Source organism: Rhineura floridana, chromosome 6 (genome assembly GCF_030035675.1).
Source record: "Rhineura floridana isolate rRhiFlo1 chromosome 6, rRhiFlo1.hap2, whole genome shotgun sequence".
NCBI lineage: Eukaryota > Metazoa > Chordata > Lepidosauria > Squamata > Rhineuridae > Rhineura > Rhineura floridana.
The window spans coordinates 155,682,227-155,703,591 of NC_084485.1; the positions used below are offsets into that span (position 1 = coordinate 155,682,227).

A 21,365-nucleotide genomic window follows, 5' to 3' on the forward strand; every position below is an offset into this window, starting at 1 on the left:
ACCTGATTCAAACTCATTTCCCCTGATACTGCACATTTCTAGTTAGGCTCTGCATCAGTGGCATGATCCTGTGGTCCATGGGCCTAATAAGGCCCACCAGGCCTCAGAGGTTGCCCCCAGGCCTTAAGGGGCAAGGCATGCTTACCTGTCCTGGTTCTGATGTCATATGTGACATCAGGCATGGGAAACTTCGAGGCACAGCTGTGGCTAAAGGGAAGTAGGGTTGCCAGGCTCAGGGCCTAAGAATGATTCTGTATCTTTAGGAAAAGAGAAAGTCAGCCAAGTGCAGGTGTTCTTGCAACTCTGTAATGGGAAAAAACACAAGGTGGAATTCTCCCTTCCCCCTCCACAGATACAGAAGACCTCTTGGAGGCTGTGCCAGGCAACCAAGAGGTCTTCTGTATCTTTAAAAGTTGTGCAGGGGGAAGGAAGAATTCCACCTTGTGGTTTTTCCCATTACAGTGTTGCAAGGACACCTGCACTTGGCTGACTTTCTCTTCTCCTAAAGATACAGGATCAGGATCAGGCCCTGAGCCTGGCAACCCTACAGGAAAGAAGAAATGGGAGTGAACTCTTAAGTGCTGTCTTTATTCTTTCTTTGCATTAAAAAGTCAGGACTTTTTGAATTTGGTGCCTTTTTTGTTGTCCTGCACATCAGCAGAAAAAGGTGCCAAATACAAAAAGTGCTGACTTTTTGGTGCAAAGGCAGAATCCAGAATGCACTTAGAGTGCAGTCCCAATTACTCCTTGTTATTCTTGACTTGGATTCAAGCTACACCTGCAGCATTTTTCTTTTATAGCCACAGCTTAAATTCACTAATAGGCATCTATAGCCAACAGATATTTCTATCTAACTTTTAAAAGCAGGGAAATTGGGCAGTTATAGTGAATGCACCAGGAGACCTGACCTCCTCTCTGAGATATTGTACTGCCCTACAAATCTGTCAAAATGAAAACACAATTTGGGTTAGTCTTTCACAGTCCAATCCACTTGCTTTGTAACTTGGAAGAATTCAGTAACATGTGCCTCTGAGCATATGGTGAGTGGTGGCAACCTGCAATCAGCCCAGATAACGGAATCAAGACATGTGCTGTGCTGATCTTGTTTTAGCAGGAAGCAAGTAACAACATTAAGAACGTTGATATAGTTCAGGTGCTCACTTTAAATATGTTTGATTTACTTTGCAGTTTTAGTGAAGTTTCCAAAGGTAAATCATTTTCTTTTGCTTCTGATTCTGTGAATATGTGAAGTACAGCAACACTTTGCATAATTTACACTAAAAAGTTCCAAAATCAACTATGGAATAATGGCACTGACTATTCTGCAGAATAGTCTCCACAGGGGGAAGGAGGGAGGAAGGGTGGGGAGGAAATAGGAAGGAGTGGGGGGAGGACAAGTTTGATCATTTGCATGCTTGCTGAGTTCAGTGGGAATTACTCATGTGCAATCATGCTTAGGATAGGTGAAACTGACCGGTAGAAGGAGTAGGAAAAAGGGGAGGGAGGGCTGGAGTGGGGAGGAGAAGGGGGAAAGGAGGATGGGGGAGGGGAGGAGATGGGGTGGGTTGCTACTGGGCAGAGGGAAACATTGTTAACAGCATCATTATTTTTCATTGTTTACCCTACCTTTGTATTCTACAGCAGATACATGTAGTCTCCCACCCAAATTTAAACTAAAGCTGTCCCTGGCCACATCCACACCAGACGTTTATTCCACTTTAAACAGTCATGGCTTTCTCCAAAGAATCCCGGGAAGTGTAATTTGTGAAGGGTACTGAGAGTTGTTAGGAGTCCCTTATTCCCTTCACAGAGCTACAGTCACTAGAATTCTCTGGGAAGAAGGCTGACTGTTAAACCACTCTGGCCACTGGAGCTCTGTCAGGGAATAGGAGCCTCCTTTAACAATTCTCAGCAGCCTTCACAAACTACACTTCCCAGGATTCTCTGAGGGAAGCCATGATTGTTTAAAGTGGAATAAATGACTGGTATGGGTGTGGCCCCCTGATTAGCCAAGCCAAACAGCTGTTAGTATGGCTTTTAAAACACTGACAGTTTTTACTGAGCATTCCTGCGCTATCATAGACTCCAGTGTTAATTTTCTTAAATTAATTAAACATCAGCCATGCATTTTTAAACTTTTAAACTGCAGAGGGTGAAGACCAGAGTATGGGGCAAGGTCAGTAATAGGATTACAGGTACTCTGTGAACACGGCTAATTTTTAATTAATTTCAGCAAATCATGAGACCCCTGACAGAAAAAAGTCCAACAGAGGTCTGGATTTGTTTACTCATGTTTTATACTTTGAACTCTGGATTCTGTCTGAGTGTTTTGTGTATTGCCATGAAAACTTAGAGGGTTGTTAAGCAAGCATTTCTGAGTTCAGGACTATGTTTTGTAAGATTTTGTTTTGAAATGAGCTTATGGGAAGCAGCAGAATGGCATGGGGGTATTTTCAATTTAAAATGGCGGAATATGAAAAATCCATGCTGGCTATAGTATACAGCCACTCTTGTGGGTGTATAATTCAAGCCAGGCTACAAAGGAAGGATCTGGAGCACACTTACATTTTTTTCCTTTTAAGTTGAGTGACCTGATTTCATGGTGATGTCAGTTGATTGACATGTGGGCAGCATGGAGGTGGGGAATGCCCAGGATCTAGCCTGCCAGCCTGATCCCCACTCCTGCTGCACATGCTTACTGGGAACAGTTGGCCTAGTGGATGAAAATTAGCAGTTGATGGCAGGGACAAGTTCTCTGCTCCTAAAGATTTTGTGCCAGTGTATCCACCTGCAAAGACAGTATCCCATGTCTTCAGTGGTAGCATTCTTCCACTGGTGCAGGATTTGGTGCACCACAACTGATCAACATTTGAGGCTTCCTTAGTTAGGCCATTGGTCCATCTCACACAGTCCTTCATTTATTTAATAGATTTGATCCCACTTTTCTATTAAACCATTAAAAGCAGCTTATAATTAATGATGATTTTATAGTGATGATTATAAACAGTTTAATAGAAAAGTGGGATCAAACCTATTACATAAATTATCCTACATTTGACTGACTAGTATTATTTTGTTAACTTAAAGAAAGTATATGCCTCATTTCATCAAGAATATTTCCCGGGTAATACAAGGCAAGATATATAGTAAATTAACAATGAAAACTAACATGTCAATAAAAGCAGTATAAAACAGCTTTTATCGAGTTTTTCAAAGATCTTTACTTCTTTCTTGCATCTTTCCCAAGATGCACAATGTCCTGGAGGTGCTGAAGGTGGAACAGAACATCTACAATATAGTGTTTCACGAAATCATCCGACAAGTCAGTGTGGACTGTGCAGAACGAGGAGAGCTGCTTTCCAGGCTCAGGTCAGGAATCTAAATAGCCCAATATCTTGAAATTATTCCTAGAAGAATAAGAATAAGAAGAAGATGTTACTATTTTGGCTAGCACTACAGGGTTGAGTGTCTAAAAAAAAATATAAGTGTAGAAAAAGCACAGAATTATGGTACTAGCCATAGAATTCAACTTTTTGAGAATCTCTCATTTGATTTTTGTTTTAAAGCACTTGCTGGTCAATTTATTTATTTTATTTATTAGATTTACAGTGCCTTGCAAAAATAATCAGACCCCTGACCAATGCTCTCATTTTACTGAATTACAAATGGTACATTGTAATTTTGTTCTGTATATTTTATTTTGAAACACTGAAACTCAAAATCAATTATTGTAAGGTGACATTAGTTTTATGTTGGGAGGTGTTTGTAAGAAACATAAAAAACTGAAACATGTTGCTTGCAGAAGTATTCAACCCCCACACATTAACATAAGAACATAAGAAGAGCCTGCTGGATCAGGCCAGTGGCCCATCTAGTCCAGCATCCTGTTCTCACAGTGGCCAACCAGGTGCCTGGGGGAAGCCCACAAGCAGGACCCGAGTGCAAGAACACTCTCCCCTCCTGAGGCTTCCGGCAACTGGTTTTCAGAAGCATGCTGCCTCTGACTAGGGTGGCAGAGCACAGCCATCATGGCTAGTAGCCATTGATAGCCCTGTCCTCCATGAATTTGTCTAATCTTCTTTTAAAGCTGTCCAAGCTGGTGGCCATTACTGCTTCTTGTGGGAGCAAATTCCATAGTTTAACTATGCGCTGAGTAAAGAAGTACTTCCTTTTGTCTGTCCTGAATATTCCAACATTCAGCTTCTTTGAATGTCCACGAGTTCTAGTATTATGAGAGAGGGAGAAGAACTTTTCTCTATCCACTTTCTCAATGCCATGCATAATTTTATACACTTCTATCATGTCTCCTCTGACCCGCCTTTTCTCTAAACTAAAAAGCCCCAAATGCTGCAACCTTTCCTCGTAAGGGAGTCGCTCCATCCCCTTGATCATTCTGGTTGCCCTCTTCTGAACCTTTTCCAACTCTATAATATCCTTTTTGAGATGAGGCGACCAGAACTGTACACAGTATTCCAAATGCGGCCGCACCATAGATTTATACAACGGCATTATGATGTCGGCTGTTTTATTTTCAATACCTTTCCTAATTATCGCTAGCATGGAATTTGCCTTTTTCACAGCTGCCGCACACTGGGTCGACATTTTCATCGTGCTGTCCACTACAACCCCGAGGTCTCTCTCCTGGTTGGTCACCGCCAGTTCAGACCCCATGAGCGTATATGTGAAATTAAGATTTTTTGCTCCAATATGCATAATTTTACACTTGTTTATATTGAATTGCATTTGCCATTTTTCTGCCCATTCACTCAGTTTGGAGAGGTCTTTTTGGAGCTCTTCGCAATCCCTTTTTGTTTTAACAACCCTGAACAATTTAGTGTCGTCAGCAAACTTGGCCACTTCACTGCTCACTCCTAATTCTAGGTCATTAATGAACAAGTTGAAAAGTACAGGTCCCAATACCGATCCTTGAGGGACTCCACTTTCTACAGCCCTCCATTGGGAGAACTGTCCGTTTATTCCTACTCTCCGCTTTCTGCTTCTTAACCAATTCCTTATCCACAAGAGGACCTCTCCTCTTATTCCATGACTGCTAAGCTTCCTCAGAAGCCTTTGGTGAGGTACCTTGTCAAACGCTTTTTGAAAGTCTAAGTACACTATGTCCACTGGATCATCTCTATCTATATGCTTGTTGACACTCTCAAAGAATTCTCATTGGTTACTGGGACAGGATTTTCCCTTGCAGAAGCCATGCTGGCTCTGCTTCAGCAAGGCTTGTTCTTCTATGTGCTTAGTTAATCTAGCTTTAATCATACTTTCCAGGGACAGAAGTTAAGCTAACTGGCCTGTAATTTCCGGGATCCCCTCTGGATCCCTTTTTGAAGATTTCACCTTTGAGTTCTTTGAGAACTCTCGGGTGGATGCCATCCGGGCCCGGTGATTTGTCAGTTTTTATATTGTCCATTAAGCTTAGAACTTCCTCTCTCGTTACCACTATTTGTCCCAGTTCCTCAGAATCCCTTCCTGCAAATGTTAGTTCAGGTTCAGGGATCTGCCCTATATCTTCCACTGTGAAGACAGATGCAAAGAATTCATTTAGCTTCTCTGCAATCTCCTTATTGTTCTTTAGTACACCTTTGACTCCCTTATCATCCAAGGGTCCAATCGTCTCCCTAGATGGTCTCCTGCTTTGAATGTATTTATAGAATTTATTTTTGTTGGTTTTTATGTTCTTAGCAATGTGCTCCTCAAATTCTTTTTTAGCATCCCTTATTGTCTTCTTGCATTTCTTTTGCCAGAGTTTGTGTTCTTTTTTATTTTCTTCATTCGGACAAGACTTCCATTTTCTGAAGGAAGACATTTTGCCTCTAAGAGCTTCCTTGACTTTGCTTGTTAACCATGCTGGCATCTTCTTGGCCCTGGCGGTACCTTTTCTGATCTGCGGTATGCACTCCAGTTGAGCTTCTAATAGAGTGTTTTTAAACAACTTCCAAGCATTTTCGAGTGATGAGACCCTCTGGACTTTGTTTTTCAGCTTTCTTTTTACCAATCCCCTCATTTTTGTGAAGTTTCCTCTTTTGAAGTCATATGTGACCGTGTTGGATTTTCCTGGCAATTGGCCAGTTACATGTATGTTTAATTTAATAGCACTGTGGTCACTGCTCCCAATCGGTTCAACAACACTTACATCTCGCACCAGGTCCCGGTCCCCACTGAGGATTAAGTCCAGGGTTGCCGTCCCTCTGGTCGGTTCCATGACCAACTGGTCTAGGGAATAGTCATTTAGAATATCTAGAAACTTTGCTTCTTTGTCATGACTGGAACACATATGCAGCCAGTCTATGTCCGGGTAGTTGAAGTCACCCATTACTACCACCTTTCCTAGTTTGGATGCTTCCTCAATTTCATATCTCATCTCAAGGTCTCCCTGAGCATTTTGATCAGGGGGACGATAGATCGTTCCCAGTATTAAGTCCCTCCTGGTGCATGGTATCACCACCCACAACGATTCTGTGGAGGAGTCTGCCTCTTTTGGGGTTTCGAGCTTGCTGGATTCAATGCCTTCTTTCACGTATAGAGCGACTCCGCCACCAATACGTCCTTCCCTGTCCTTCCGATATAGTTTATATCCAGGGATAACCGTATCCCACTGGTTTTCTCCATTCCACCAGGTCTCCGTTATGCTCACTCTATCAATGCTCTCCTCTAAGACCAAGCACTCCAGTTCTCCCATCTTGGTTCGCAGGCTCCTAGCATTTGCGTACAGGCACTTGTAAGCAGTGTCTCTCTTCAAGTGTCTTTGGCACTTGTGGTTAGGCCTGTGGTAATTTTGCTCTTCTGAATTTATATCCTGTGCCCCTGCTCTCACAATGCCTACTTCTAGGCCTACCCCTTTTAAAATTTTATCATTTCTTTGGTTTTTATCCCAGGGGGGAGGTTTATTCCGAACCGGACCTTTCTCAGCTCCTGTCGGGTTTCCCCCCTCAGTCAGTTTAAAAGCTGCTCTGCCACCTTTTTAATTTTAAGCGCCAGCAGTCTGGTTCCATTCTGGTTCAAGTGGAGCCCGTCCCTTTTGTACAGGCCCGGCTTGTCCCAAAATGTTCCCCAGTGCCTAACAAATCCAAATCCTTCCACCCGACACCATCGTCTCATCCACGCATTGAGACTGCGAAGCTGGGCCTGTCTGGCTGGTCCTGTGCGTGGAACCGGTAGCATTTCAGCGAAAGCCACCTTGGAGGTCCTGGCTTTCAGCATCCTACCTAGCAACCTAAATTTTGCTTCCAGGACCTCACGGCTGCATTTCCCCATGTCGTTGGTGCCAACGTGCACCACGACCACTGACTCCTTCCCAGCACTGTCTACCAAACTATCTAAACGACGGGCGATATCCGCAACCTTCGCACCAGGCAGGCAAAACACCTTGCGGTCTACACGCCCATCACACACCCCACTGTCTATGTTCCTAATTATCAAATCGCCCACTACAAGGATCCCTCCACCCCCTGGAGATATATCCTCGGCACGAGAGGATAGCTGCTCATCCCCCAAGGAATGGGTCCCTTCTAAGGGATCGTTTCCCTCTTCCTCAGCTGGATGCTCTCCTTCCCCGAGACCATCGTTCTCCATGATAGCAGGAGAGCTATCATCGTTGGAGTGGGACACAGCTATAACGTCCCTGAAGGCCTCCTCCACACACCTCTCTGCTTCTCTCAGCTTTTCCAGGTCCGCCACCTTGGCCTCAAGGAAATGAAGTCGTTCCCGGAGAGCCAGGAGCTCATTGCACCGAGAGCACACCCACGACTTCTGTCCAACAGGCAGATAGTCGTACATGCTGCAGGCGGTGCAAAACACTGGAAAGCCCCCACACCCCTGCTGGCTTCTTACCTGCATAGTTTTGTTTAAGGTTTATTACGTCAATGGGTTGGAGACTGCGGTTTAGTTGAGGTCAGGGAACAGACGGGCAGAGTGGGGGGCCCTGGCCTCCTTGCCCTGCTGCCGAACTCGCTCTGCTGCTTAACTCGCCTTGACGCTTTGTCAACTGGGGCTCCCTCTAGCTTGTGGAGCAGGCTCCCTCGCTAGGGTGCTCTGACTTTATATGTGTGGCTGGTTCCTCCCAGCTACTGCTGCCAGCCAGTGATGTGTTACTTGAGGCTGATGGCTATCAGCTGGGGTTAACTCTTTAGTATTCTCTCAGGCTTCCTTCCTGAGCGAGGGGCGGAGCTGTTTAAGCTTTTGGCTGCTTTTAATCTCAGCAAGGGGCTGTGCCTTCCAGGCAAGTCTTTTATGTTTGTTGTTTTCCCACCTAGAACAGCCTGACCTTTCTTTAACCTAGGGAAACAGAGCTTGTGGTTGTGTTTCAGGAAGGCTGAAGCTGCCCTTTTTAGCAAGGACTGAGCTGACTCTCTCGCTGTATGTATCGGTGGAGTTTCCTTTTCCCCCTTCTCTCCGACTGGAATTTAGCCTTGTTTACAGTGTCCCCTGAAGCTTTCCTGCTAGGGTGGTGTTGAAAACTAGCTTTCTATGGGCTTCCTTCTCCTAGGATCTGTCTCCTAAGATATAGGTTCTTTCAGGATTTGGCTCCTAGCTCAGGGTGACCTTGGGCTGCCCTTATTAGTTATGGCTCTGAGCTGTTTTACTTCAATTAAATAACGGAGTAAATGGGAGCTACTTACCCTCTTTTCGCTCTGCTGCTTAACTCGCCTTGATGCTTTGTCAGCTGGGGCCTTGACGCTTCGTCAGCTGGGGCTCCCTCTAGCTCGTGGAGCAGGCTCCCTCGCTAGGGTGCTCTGACTTTATATGTCAATGTTTATATGTTAATGTTTGGTAGAGCCACCTTTCACTTCAATAACAGCTTTAAGTCTTTTGGGGTAGGTATGTACCAGCTTTGCACATAGCATCGGAAGGATTTTGGCCCATTCTTCTTGGCAGATGCACTCCAGGTCATTCAGGTTGGTTGGATGTCACTTGTGGACCACAATTTTCAAAGAGCACCACAGACTCTCAATGGGATCAGGACTTTGACTGGGCCACTGTAGGACATTCATCTTTTTGTTCTTGAGCCACTCCAATGTTCCTTGTGCTTGGGATTATTGTCCTACTGAAAAGTGAAAAGAGCAAAGAGGAACAAATGGGAGTTGCTCTTGTCACACTTCTAACAGAGATTACATCCTAGGCTCAAGCGAGTGGGTAGTGGAATATAGCTGAAGTGATGTGAAGGAGCTCTAGCCAAAAAGCAGGAAGGAATCTCATTGCCTCAAGGTTTGCACTGAGACAGACTCGCTTCCCGGTCTGTGACCTGCACTCCTGTTCTGCGTTCTTATACGTGTTGGAGCTTGGATCACCATCTTGGGTCTCAAACCCCACTCTGAAATAAACTTTTTTCTCTTACACATCAATGTGCAAAGGGAGGGTCTAAGGTGATCTCATGTTGTGCAAGTATTTGTTGCTTGACACTGTTAGAAAAACTAGTTCGGCTTGTTCATGCTATTCTTTAGACAATGGATTTGTTCTGCAGGGCATAAGGGAAATCTGCCAAGAGATGAGATAACATTTGATCTGCGCATTCCTCCGAAAGTGCCAAAAGATGGTCCTTGCTTCTTGCCTCATTTCACAGTACTCAGGAAGGCACAACTAGTCAGAAAACAGAATGGTGGGAACCGTAATCCAGAATATTCCAGGGTTTTGCTACCCCTTCGACTCCAAATGAACCAAAGTGGGGGTTAACCAAAGCACTCGTAACAGTTATGGGCCACAAAATTCAGCTGTTTGTGGTGCAAAATTTGGATTTTCTATTTTAACACAAGGTATGTACAGCCACACTCTTCTGCATAAGCACACAGAGACTGGAATTTTTCTGTTGTCCTGCTTGCTACCAAGAATCTTGGAGGAGGTGTGGTATAAATACGTAAGGAAAAGCTTTCCAGGCCTACTCCTTGCTGTCCTTCAGCAGCCTGGTCAAGATTAATATTTCACAGGAAATTGCCTCATACTAAGTCATGTATTGGTCCATCTAGCCTAATACTGTCTTCTCCAACTGGCAGCAGGTTTTTTGGCAGGTGTTTTTCACCGTGCCATGGTCCCTCCTGTTTTAAAAGGTCTTTGAGTTTGCTGAGGCTTTAGGTTGCCTTCATTATTCAATGTTTGGAAATCTTCCTTGTTTTGATTTTTCTGCTGTCTATTGCTGATATTATGTCTATTTTATGTAATTGTTTTAATCTAATTCTTGTAAACTGCTGGACCGTTCACTATAATAGGTAAGTTCTGTAGTGGTTCTCATGCTTCTGATTGTGCTGTAGCAGAAGCAGTACACCTTTTTGGGGCGGATTCATTCACAGTACAGTACTGTGAAATGTATGAAATATTCCCTCCATAAGCAAAGGACTCCTGTGAGTCGAAGGATATGTTTGGATCCAACTCGTAATATCTGACAGGTCTGCTGAACTGCTTTGAAGACAAGGCAGACACGAGCTCCATTCACAGAGGGGATATTTTATACACCACAGTACTGCACTGGGGGAAGGGGAAACTGACACTGTTGTCAGACATAGCAGTCAACAATGATTCTACATATGTGAAGTTGATCTAACAGCCAGAGAGTCACCAACAGCTCATTAATACTCGTTACAACATGTGTGCATTTGTGTGTGGTTCTGCTAACGTAAGACTGACATCATCTCCATATATATATAGGGAGGGATTTTATGCATGTTGTGTCCACCTTTCCTTCTTTTATAATCCAGCTAGCTCTTAATACCACAGTTGGCTTAATAAAAAGAAACAAAAAGCAAAAGTGACATGGACAACCCATCTGATGTTACTTAAATTCCTCCGTCAAGTGTCCATATCAGACATTATAGAATTAGGATCAGTATAAATGGTTGGAATTATTAGACTTGTAATTATGTTAATTTATATACTATCTGTAATTACTTTAATCCTTACAGCTTTGCCAAAAGCCTTATTCATTCATTCATTCATTCATTTATGGCATTTATACCTTGCCTTTTAGCTAAAAAGGCTTCCAGAGTGGCTTACAAAAATCAGTAGTAGTTATACCAGGGCTTTTGTGTGTGTGTGACGGTACTGACTGGTATGGAGTACTGGCACCTCTTCCTTTTCTTTTCTTTTTGCTGCCCATAGGAGCCATTTTACACTCGCATCTTCTATTAGTACACTTCTATCAGTATATGAGTACTGGCACCTCTTTTTTAAAAAATGAAAAAAGTGGTGGCAAGACAGTTATAAAAACATAAGAAGAGCCTTCTGGATTAGGCCCATCTAGTCCAGCATCCTGTTTTCACAGTAGTCAACCAGATGCTGTCAGAAGCCAGCAAACAGGACCTGAGTGCAAGAGCACTCTCCCTCCTGCGGTTTCCAGCAACTAGTATTCCGAGGCATATCGTGTATATAAACAACTCCCAAGCATTTTGGAAAGGCGTAGTCTTTTCAGACACATGACACATGAGGAAAGGTAATGGGAGGGAGGAGGGGAAAAGCAAAGTCAAGCGTGAGTCCTTAAATTACAGTTTGTATAAAGCAGTTATATTATGCAGATTCTGGCTGTCTTGAAGAGTAGCAACTCCCTGGAAACACTTCTCCCCCACCCTGAAATCAGAACTGGGAGCAGAGCAGTTGGCACAATCCCAGGTCAAGCAGGCAGGGCTGCTTGTGCCCCACAATTCTTCCCTCAAACAGCTGACTTGATGGCAGTTAGAATCCTTGCAGGAGTGGGCTTGATGGAGTTGCTCCTCTACCTCGCAGATGTAATTGGCGATTCTGGCTGCCTTGCTCTTGATAAAGAGTAGCCTTTCCCTGGAAGCACTGTCCAGGCCATGCAGGCACCAGGCAGGGGTGCTTCTGCCAAACAGTTGTCTCAGTCAGCTGATTTAATGGTTGTTAGAATTTTACATAAAGAAAGAGCAGAGCCTAAGTTTTTCTAAGTCTACCAGGCCAAGTTCAAGGGTCTAGTCTTGATGTACAAAGCCCTATACAGCTTGGGACCAGGATATCTGAAATAATCATATTACCCCTTACATACCCAGGTGATCAATGTGCTCTGCAGATGAGGGCCTCCTGCAGATACCTTCTTAACAGGAGGTTGGTTCCGCACAACATAGGAAGCTGACCTTTAGTATTGTGGCACCAACACTTTGGAACTTCCTTCCCTTAAATGTGAGACAGGTGCCATCTCTGTTATCTTTTCAGTGCCTACTGACAACCTTCCTTTTTCAACAAGCCTTTTAAACAGAGACCTTATCACGGTCTGTGTCTCTGCTGGAATTGATTTTTAAGATGATTTTAAGGTTTTTTAATGATGTTTTGTTTTAATATTATTTTAAAGATGCTTTATTTTAATATGCTTGAAAGTCTTTTGTTTTTAGAATGTTTTAAAGTGCTTTTAGTGTTTTGTTTTGCTGCCCTGGGCTCCTTCTGGGAGAAAGGGCAGGATATAATAATAATAATAATGATAATGATGATGATCTATTATTGTTATTAAAGTCAACATCAGTCAACTACCTAGTATTGTGCAAAATATTTCTCCTTATTAAGCCTGTATTTAGCAATGACTGCATTTAACCTCCTGGCTAATTAAGATGGGGCCCTCTGGAGAGTATTTACCCCTTTCCACAACCTGGAGCCCCACTAGATTAGCCACATTCAATGAATGTTTACATGTCCCGACTTTATCACCAGAACTAAACCCATAATCAAATAGCCTAATGAAACACGAGCTGCCATTACCTACAGATTAACTAAGAAGTAGGACTCTTCAGTAGTATGTTGGGAAGATAGATATGACTGGGATTCCAAGTTGCTACTCTTGCCAACTCTGAATCTCTGTTCACCCAAATCTCTAGATGATTAATCTGTGCCTCTGTAGTAGCTTAGCTAAGAAAATCAAGGCAGTAATGTGGAGTCAGATGAAACAATGCAGAATCTTATCTATTAATCAGAATACATAGAACATAACATTGTAGTCAATTCAATATGCAAAGGGAACATTACTTGTAACTCCTGAGTCTTGTCCTAGACGGTATAGTAGGCAGGTAATTAATCTCTTATATCCTACAGAACGTCTATTTTAAGAGGCAGTAGTTGAGTCAGAAATTAAAAGTTTCTGTTTCTGCCCCCCCCCTATAGCATACCATCAGGTGGGTAGTAGCACCTCCTAGTGTCCAAAGGCAGGAATGCTGGAGTCAAGACTTCAGCTGCTCCATCCTGTTCCATTCCATTCCTGCCTTTGTCCTAGGTTGGATCCTTTAGCCTTAGCTCTCTGTGAGTTTGTTCTTTGTTGTTCTTGTTAGCTCCTTGCTAGCTCTTCTTTAGCATTTGTTGTTTGTTTTGTGCTTGTGCTTTTTATGTGTTAAAAAAAAAGGTTATTGTATTTTCGGGGGTGGTTCTCCCTGGGTTGGGCCTCTGATAGGGCTGGTGGGTACCCTCATCCCGGCCTTTCCTTCTCATTCCCACCCGTCTCTCAGACTTGATTCCCCCCTTCTCTCAGAACTTGCACCTGTGGCTCCATTTGTTACTGGCCCTGGCCCTGCGGCTACATCCTTCTCTTTGGAGCTCGTAGCGGTGGCTCTGATCTAGCGGCAGTCACCTGGCCTCCCCTCCAGAGCCCGCAATGGAGGTTCCGATTGCTCCGGGCCTTGCGCCCTTCCCTCCCTCAGATCTCATGGTGGTTCACGGCAGCTCTCCTTGCCTCCCCTTTGGAGCCTGCAACTGCAGTTCCACTCACCCCTGCTGTTGAGTACTTTCCTCCCCAGAGCCCGCAACTGCAGCCCTCTACTGGCCTCCCCTCCAGAGCCTGCTACTGTGGCTCTGATCACTCCTGCCTGCAGCAGCTTGCACCAACTTGCCTGGTCCGCAACTACAGCTCCACACATTTCTTGGAGCTCACGGCTGTGGGCAACAGTCCCTCTCTCCTGCCACCTGCCTCAGCTCTCACAGCAGCGATTTCATCAGCTTCATGAGGAAGCCTGGCTTTCTTGGGATGTTCATCAAAGCCTAAACATTGGGCCCATCAGCCTGGTCCACAAGTTCCTTAATGTTCCTGTGCTCTAAAGTATCCCAGCTTATTCAGCTAGGTCCGCAGCCTCTATGGCTGCCTTTGCAATCCATGCTTCAGTGGTAGATTTCTGTAGAGCTGCGTCTTCGTCTACTTCACGTTCTTCCATTAGGCACTGCAAGGTGAATCTTTATGCCTCTAATTGCAGCAGGTACCGTCCTCTTCTTAGGAGGGTATCGGATCTAGCAGCTTTGTCCAATTGCCCATCATCTCTGCGTCTTCTATAAGGAGTCTGTGATGTGGTATTCAGATCCTTCCTTTTGACCTGAGGCTTCTTCCGTCTTCATTGTAGTCAGGATATGATCTTGTCTTCTTTCTTCCCTCAACTGACCCATCCCCTTGAGACAGCCTAGCACTCTCTGGATGTACGTCACTCCCTGACCAGGACCTGGGAAATTTGTCTGTCTGAGACTTTTTTTGTCTTCTTGTATCCAAGAACGTTGGGAAGAAGGTCACCAGTACAATGCTCTGTCATTGACTGTGGGCTTGCATTAACATGGCCTATGAGTCTCAGAACGTCACAACCATTCTACCAGGTCAGCGGCCACTATGGCTGCCTTCGCAACCAACGCAACCATTGCAGACATTTATAAGGCGGCTGTGTGGTCCTCTCCTTATACCTTTTTTAGACACTATAAAGTACATTGTTGGCCTCAGCAAATGCCTCGTTTAGTAGGCGAGTTCTGGAGCAAGTACTATTATCATCTTAGGCAGTCTTGGCCAACCCTACTGGGACTGGGTTGGTACTTACCGCATAAGTTACGTTACTGCTAAGGCTGTTCTAAATGTTCTTACTGTTTTTGCATATTTTCTGTTCGGGGTCAAGATGTGCATTACTATGTTTGCTGCTGTGTGCATTTTTCTCTGAGCGTGTTCTGTCTGAAGAGAGATGTCTGGATCTGGTGTACAGTTCGTCTGGAATGGAATGAGGTCAAACAGGATGGAGCAGCCAAAGTCTTGACTCCTGCATTCCTGCCTTTGGACACTAGGAGGCACTACTACCCACCTGATGGTATGATACCTGGGGAACCATCCTACAGGAGAGACCAATGGTCCGTTCTAGCATACTAAGCAGCATGAGCTCCAGGGAGCATGGCTAACCAATTCCAAAATACTAGGTTTCATAATAATAGGGTTTTCCTGTGCCAAGTGATGAGATGCTTTAATTACCGTATATTCCGGCGTATAAAATGACTTTTTAACCCTGGAAAATCTTCTCCAAAGTCGGGGGTCGTCTTATACGCCGGGTGTCGTCTTATTAGGGTTGCCATATTGCCCGGATAGCCGGGTTTTACCCGGATTCTAAGCATGCCACCCGGTGCCCAGCTAGCCCGGATTCTCAGCTTTCATTTAAAAAAAAATTAAGTTTCTAGGTGGTGCGGTTCTCGAGATATGTATAAAAACGTCAGGCACCCCCCCCCCGGTTAAATCTTTTTTTAAACTACTGTATAGCACTTCGTAGCTTTAACCCCACCCGTTCAGGATTTCAGCCAATCAGTGAAGTGTTTGTTTGGTGGCAGTGTCTGCAAAACCTCATTGCGAGGCCAGAAAATGGTGGTTTCCCCTTCTGTTTATCTGAAAATCTCATAAATTGGGTAGGTATATACATTTCAGTTTTTCCCCCTGTTGTGTGTAGGAGTCAGATCCTGGGCAGTGTTTTGAAAACCTTCCCAATAGTTGCTTTTGGGGGTAAAAACAGTGCTAATCCCATATGTCCAGAGTAAATCCTATTGAATTCAGTAGGAATTACTTTTGAGTAGACATGATTATGAATGTGCTGAAAATCAATGGGACTTTGGAGTGAATGTAAAAAAGAATTGTGTTTGTGTTCTCTTTCTGCCCCCCCCCAGTCCTATTTTAAAGCAAGTAGGCAGGGCTTACTTAGGTATTGCAGTTTTTATTCTGTAGGAAACTAATACTGATTTTTAAAAAACTAATACTGATTTTTCTGCAATGACCAATTGGTTTGACAATAAACTATTATATGGGCTGTATGTATTTATACATCTGCAGTGTGTGCGTGTGTGTATGGAGTCTTTCCAACACCCCTGTGAGGTAGGGTTGGAAACCAAGGCAGCTCACAACAAGAAATAAAGCCATTTAAAATCCAATAACCATAAAACAAGTATAAACAGTTGCAAAACAGTGTAAAGTGGCATGATTTGGAATTTTGGGTTGTGTGAATGAAGTTGCTTATCACTTGAGGTTGCATTTCTGTCCCTGTTTGAGTAAGCCCCATTGAATACGCTGGGACTTGCTTCTGAATAAATAAATTTAGGATTGCACTATAAATATCTTTACAGTTTGTGTAAATAATAAATATATTTGATAGTTATGCTTATATAAATATTTCTTCATTTATCATATTTTTGGTTTTTGGTTAGGAATCCTGACTGGTTGTGAGATGCTTAGTTTTTTGCCTTATAGGAATCTTGTTGTGGTTGGTATGGTATTACATTTAGGAAAGTGTTACTGCCTTCTGTATTTTTTTTTCCTATTTGCATTTCACTTATCTTTAACCTCACTCCGTTACATACATAGAAGCAACAGCAGCATATGCAACATAATTAACTCCCATTAGTGATAAGAACAAGAATTTATAATTATTATTTCAATTAAAACAAGAGGCTTATCAATACTTTGAAGAGGACCAGATATTTATTTTCTTTCTGAGCCCAGGACTGGGTCTTTCATGATGCCCGGTGTGTGTGTGTGTGGGGGGGGGAGCAGGAGAGTAGTCGATAAGACAGACATCCTGGCATTGATAATCGAATTAGCAAGGTATGTGTGGGGTTGTTGTACACTTCCAGGCTCAGTTTCATTTTGAGTATGGAGGTGGAACCTGTGTAGATGTGGTTATCAAAGGGAGAAGAAATTTTGAGTTAAGCAAAGCTCTGCTTTTATAAAACCTAAGAAACATACAGTACTTTGAATGTCTGAGTGCCTGCACCAGTGGAATACTGGAGGAACTTGTAAAACTTGCTGCAACAGTATTTAGAACTGAGCATGTGGTGTGAAAGACTCCTTTTCCTAACATTTTGGCTTGTTTTTCTCTGATTGTGTATTTTTATTGTTTTTATTATGTTTGTAAGCTGTGCTGAGCTCTGATTTTAACAGCAAAAGGGCAGGATATAAATTCTCTTAATCAATCAATAAATACTCCATAGTGTTGGAAACTAGAGTCTAGGCATTTAATGTTGCTTTTAAAAAAAAGATTTCTCACATCTTTCCCCAGTTTTTGGTGGTAATTCCTAGGCACAAAAACAAAACAACTGGACAATCCAAATATTAATATTTATAAGTTTATAAGTGACAGTTTTCCTGCTAAGTACCTGCATGTCATAAGCAGGGGTAGTCTTATACGGCGAGTATATCCCAAACTCTATATTTTAACTGGAAAAGTTGGGGGTCGTCTTATATGCCCAGTCGTCTTATACGCCGGAATATACGGTAGTGGTTTTCTTTTTGCAACTAGAACTGCTATTTAGTTAGGTTTATTTTATTTTCTATTATCACAGTTGTGAAATTGCACTAATAAAACACACACAAAAAAACCTTCTTGCTTTAAAGAGGAAACTACTAATTAAAGCCTCCATCCTGGGAAGTGGAACTGACAATCTAAAATGCAGGAAGGCCAGGGCAACTGAATAGGCAGCAACTAATTAGCCGGCAAGTGAGAGTTGCAAGGAGAATCTTCACCTTTGCTGAGTGGGACTACTTCTGAGTAAATAGTTAGTGGGCAATGGGCCATGAATATGGGTATTGGGATCTGTTTTTTAAAAAAATATTTTATTTTACATAATAACTTTCAAAAGGTCTTTAATATTGGGAACTACTTACCTTTTCATGCCTTCCTGGTACATGTTGAAGACAGGCAAATAAAAATTTGGCAAAAGGAAATAGAACAATTTCTTTTTAATAAGAAATTACCCAGAATCAAAAAGACATTATTATATACAAGAGGGGGGTGGGGACTTCCACATCTGAAACATTATTTTGTCACCAATCAACTTTATCATTTAATATATACAATGCTGGATAGTTCTATCGAGAGGTGGGTTCACATGGGAAAAATATCTTTAAATGGTATCCTGTTCGGAACATTGTTCTTTAGAGGTCTCACAAAACAAATGCAATGGGATTTGGAGGGGGGAACCCCTTTACCAGAGCATTGCTTAATTGTCGGCAGCAGTGGGGTCATTGTCTACTACCAAACACATCCCCTTTAACCCTGCTCTTTTATCACTCCAGATTTTACAATATGAACAGGTCCTTACTGTGGCAATGGTGGAGAGGAAAGGGTTTCTTTTGCATCAGTTTTTTTTATCAATAACAAACACAAACCAGGCCTTCCATGCTGCACTAGATGGTCAAGAATGCCTAGTTGCACTGGAGGCAGGTGTCAGACTTTCTTAATCGTCCTAACATTAAAACACAAGCCACAAAAGCTTTGTCAGCTTTTGAGCATATTATGTTAGTGGCTAGAGACAGAGATAAGGGAATAGTTTCTTTTTCTTTCTTTTTTAAGTTTTCTTTTTTATTTTCAAATAATACAGAAAAGGAACCATAACATATTTCCCCTCCCTGACGACCCTGTTTCGATCTGTGAGAGAGCTATTATAGTGTTTAAGTCAAACATAAGAGTTCATCAAGCCAACCACAGTCTGGTAAAGGGTTTGGGTACTTGGCAAAGATTTTCCTCCTTGGTTGTAAATTCAATAAAGGGCATCCATTGGTCTGTGAAAGTGTCTTTCTTCTTATTGCCTGCTGCTAGTTTCACGTTTTGTGTCAGTTTCTCCAGCAAAGCAAATTCCAATAATTTTCTATACCATCGGTCCAGTGATAGTCCATCTAGGTTTTTCCAGCACTGAGCAATCGAATGACAGGCAGCTATCAGCATGAATCCTATCAACTTTTTATACTGTAAATCTAAGTTTTGGTTAATAAAAAGATTTAATAAAGCAAGTTCTGGTGTGAGTTGTATTGTTTGTCTAGTTATTTTGCTTATTTCCCTTTGTACCCCCCTCCAAAATTTCTGAACATTCTCAAATTCCCACCACACATGGCTGTAACAGCCGAGAGCATCGCAACCTCTCCAACACAATCTAGATGAAGATCCTGAAATTTGTGCTATTTTAATTTGGGTCATGTACCATCTATGTATAATTTTAAGGGTTATTTCCCTTACTGAAATGGTGTTCTTCAGCTATTTGTATTTTCAAATCATCCTCCCAGTATTTTTTAGGGCTAAGTTGCCACCCATATCTTTACTTTACAAGTTTTACTTTGCAAGGTATTTTGCTTGTGAGCTTTTTTTTGTAGTATTCCCTTGCCCAGGTAATCCTTGTAGATTGATATTGGTATCTCCTCCCATAATTATATTAGTTTTTGTAAATCTGTGTAATTTATTCAGTAACATATAAAAGAAATTTAGTTGTCCACTATTGGGGGCATAAAAAGTAACCAATGTAATTAGTCCTAGTCTGGCCAGTTTTCCTTCTACAAAAAGGAATCTTGTTTATCTATAAAGCTTCTTGTGGGTTCAAAATCTAAATCATCCCTAATCAATAGTGCTACTCCTCTTGTCTTATTTGATCCTTTTGCTAAGAATTTATGCTTCCATATTTTTTTGTTTAAGAAACGATCTGTTAATTTTGCACCATGGGTTTCCTGCAACATTAAGATCTTGGGTTGCAGGTTTTTTACCAGTTTGTACAGCCTATTTCTCTTTATTACGGAACCCATCCCCCTTAAGTTTAATGTAACAATCTTCAGTTCAGCTGTTATATTCATTTGAGCACATTACCAACTCGAACTGTTTATAGGCTCCCTGAGCTAGTGTGGTGTAGTGGTTAAGGTGTTGGACTATGACCTGGGAGACCAGGGTTTGGGGATTAGCCATGAAGCTCACTGGGTGACCTTGGGCCAGTCACTGCCTCTCAGCCTCATGAAAACCCTCTTCATAGGATCACCATAAGTCGGAATCGACTTGAAGGCAGTACATTTACATTTACATTTTTTCGTTAAATTGGGTGGTCATCTTTTCCCTTCTCCCTTTCCCCTTTTCCCAGACCTTCCCTCCCCCACCTTTCTCCCAGTTAACCCCGCCGATACACCCCTCCTTTTGAGGCTTGGCTACACCACAGATGCGAGGGAGGGAGCATTAAAGCTAACAATAAACCATTTAACATCAATGTTACTCTTCCCCCAAAACATGTTTCGCATTCCACTTGAAGAAAAATAATATATATAAATTAAATCCCCCCCTTCTCCCCCTTCCACTATAAAAACTATATTAACAGAAATAAATTGCGGAAATACCGTTCTATTCCTTCATAGAACGGCCACATAGCTGAGGACCTCTCATTGCCTTTTCTGTTTCTTCCATATGTGTTGCAATACCTAAACAAAATTAGTTACCCTGGATTAATATGTACAGTATATAATTTTTATCTCCTGCGATTTGGCAAATTGCACAGAGAGCGTTGCCAGGCATGTCTGCCATCATAGCTGTTCCTTTCTGCTTTATCCTGTTGTGGTTTTTGAGGTCTTTACCTTCTCACTGTCTCCCATTCATCTTCATTGCCATCTCATTCCAAGATATATTCCTCATTGGTTTCACAGCTATCCACCACAGCACTTTCTCCTCCGGGGGGATCCAAATGCAGGATTTTCAAAATATTTCTTACTTCTTTTATTGCTGCGGAATGTGTTGTTCCCTAGTATGGGACAATGAGGCAAAATGGGAATTCCTAAATGTATGTAAAGCCTGGTTCCTGTAGCTTTAGGGTGTACGGTCTCAGGTGCCTCTTTCGTTGCAGAGTTTCAGGGGAAAGGTCTTGCAGGACTAAGATTGGGGTTTCTTTATATTTAACAGCTTCCAAGCTCCTTAGCTGTTTTAAAATGCTCTTTTTTGAATTTAGCAAAGCAAACAATTTTGAATTTAGCAAAGCAAACAATTATGTCCCTGGAGCCCTCTTTATGATCATCTTCTGTGAGTGGGAATTCAGGTAGCAGTGACTTCAGCCAATTAACAAGGAATGATTTGATATTGTCTTTTTCTATATCTTCATCCAGCCCACAAAATCTCAGATTTCCTCTTTTATTTCGGTTTTCCAGGTCTTCCAGCTTAATTTTGGTCTCCGTTAGGTCCAAACCCAACACGCAGGCTGTCACTGTCTACCCCAGCTCACATCCACCCGGGAAGGGTGCGGAGATGAGTGCAATAACCCACTATCAGAGATCAAATAAGCCAAACACAATTCCTTTGCAAAGGGGAACCCGATACTTACAAGCCAAAGGCCGTTCAGAATGGGAACCCCGTTTATTGATAGGTCAG

At 42.6% G+C, this 21,365-nt stretch overlaps 1 protein-coding gene across 3 annotated transcripts in view; it reads left to right on the forward strand.

Moving 5' to 3' along the window:
* AXDND1 (axonemal dynein light chain domain containing 1) overlaps nt 1-21,365 on the forward strand; it is a 92,176-nt gene that overhangs the window by 14,656 nt on the left and 56,155 nt on the right. For all 3 annotated transcript variants that reach the window (XM_061634227.1, XM_061634228.1, XM_061634229.1), the window contains one exon: nt 3,248-3,369. In XM_061634227.1, coding sequence (XP_061490211.1) covers nt 3,248-3,369 — 122 coding nt within the window. The remainder of the gene's footprint in view (nt 1-3,247; nt 3,370-21,365) is intronic.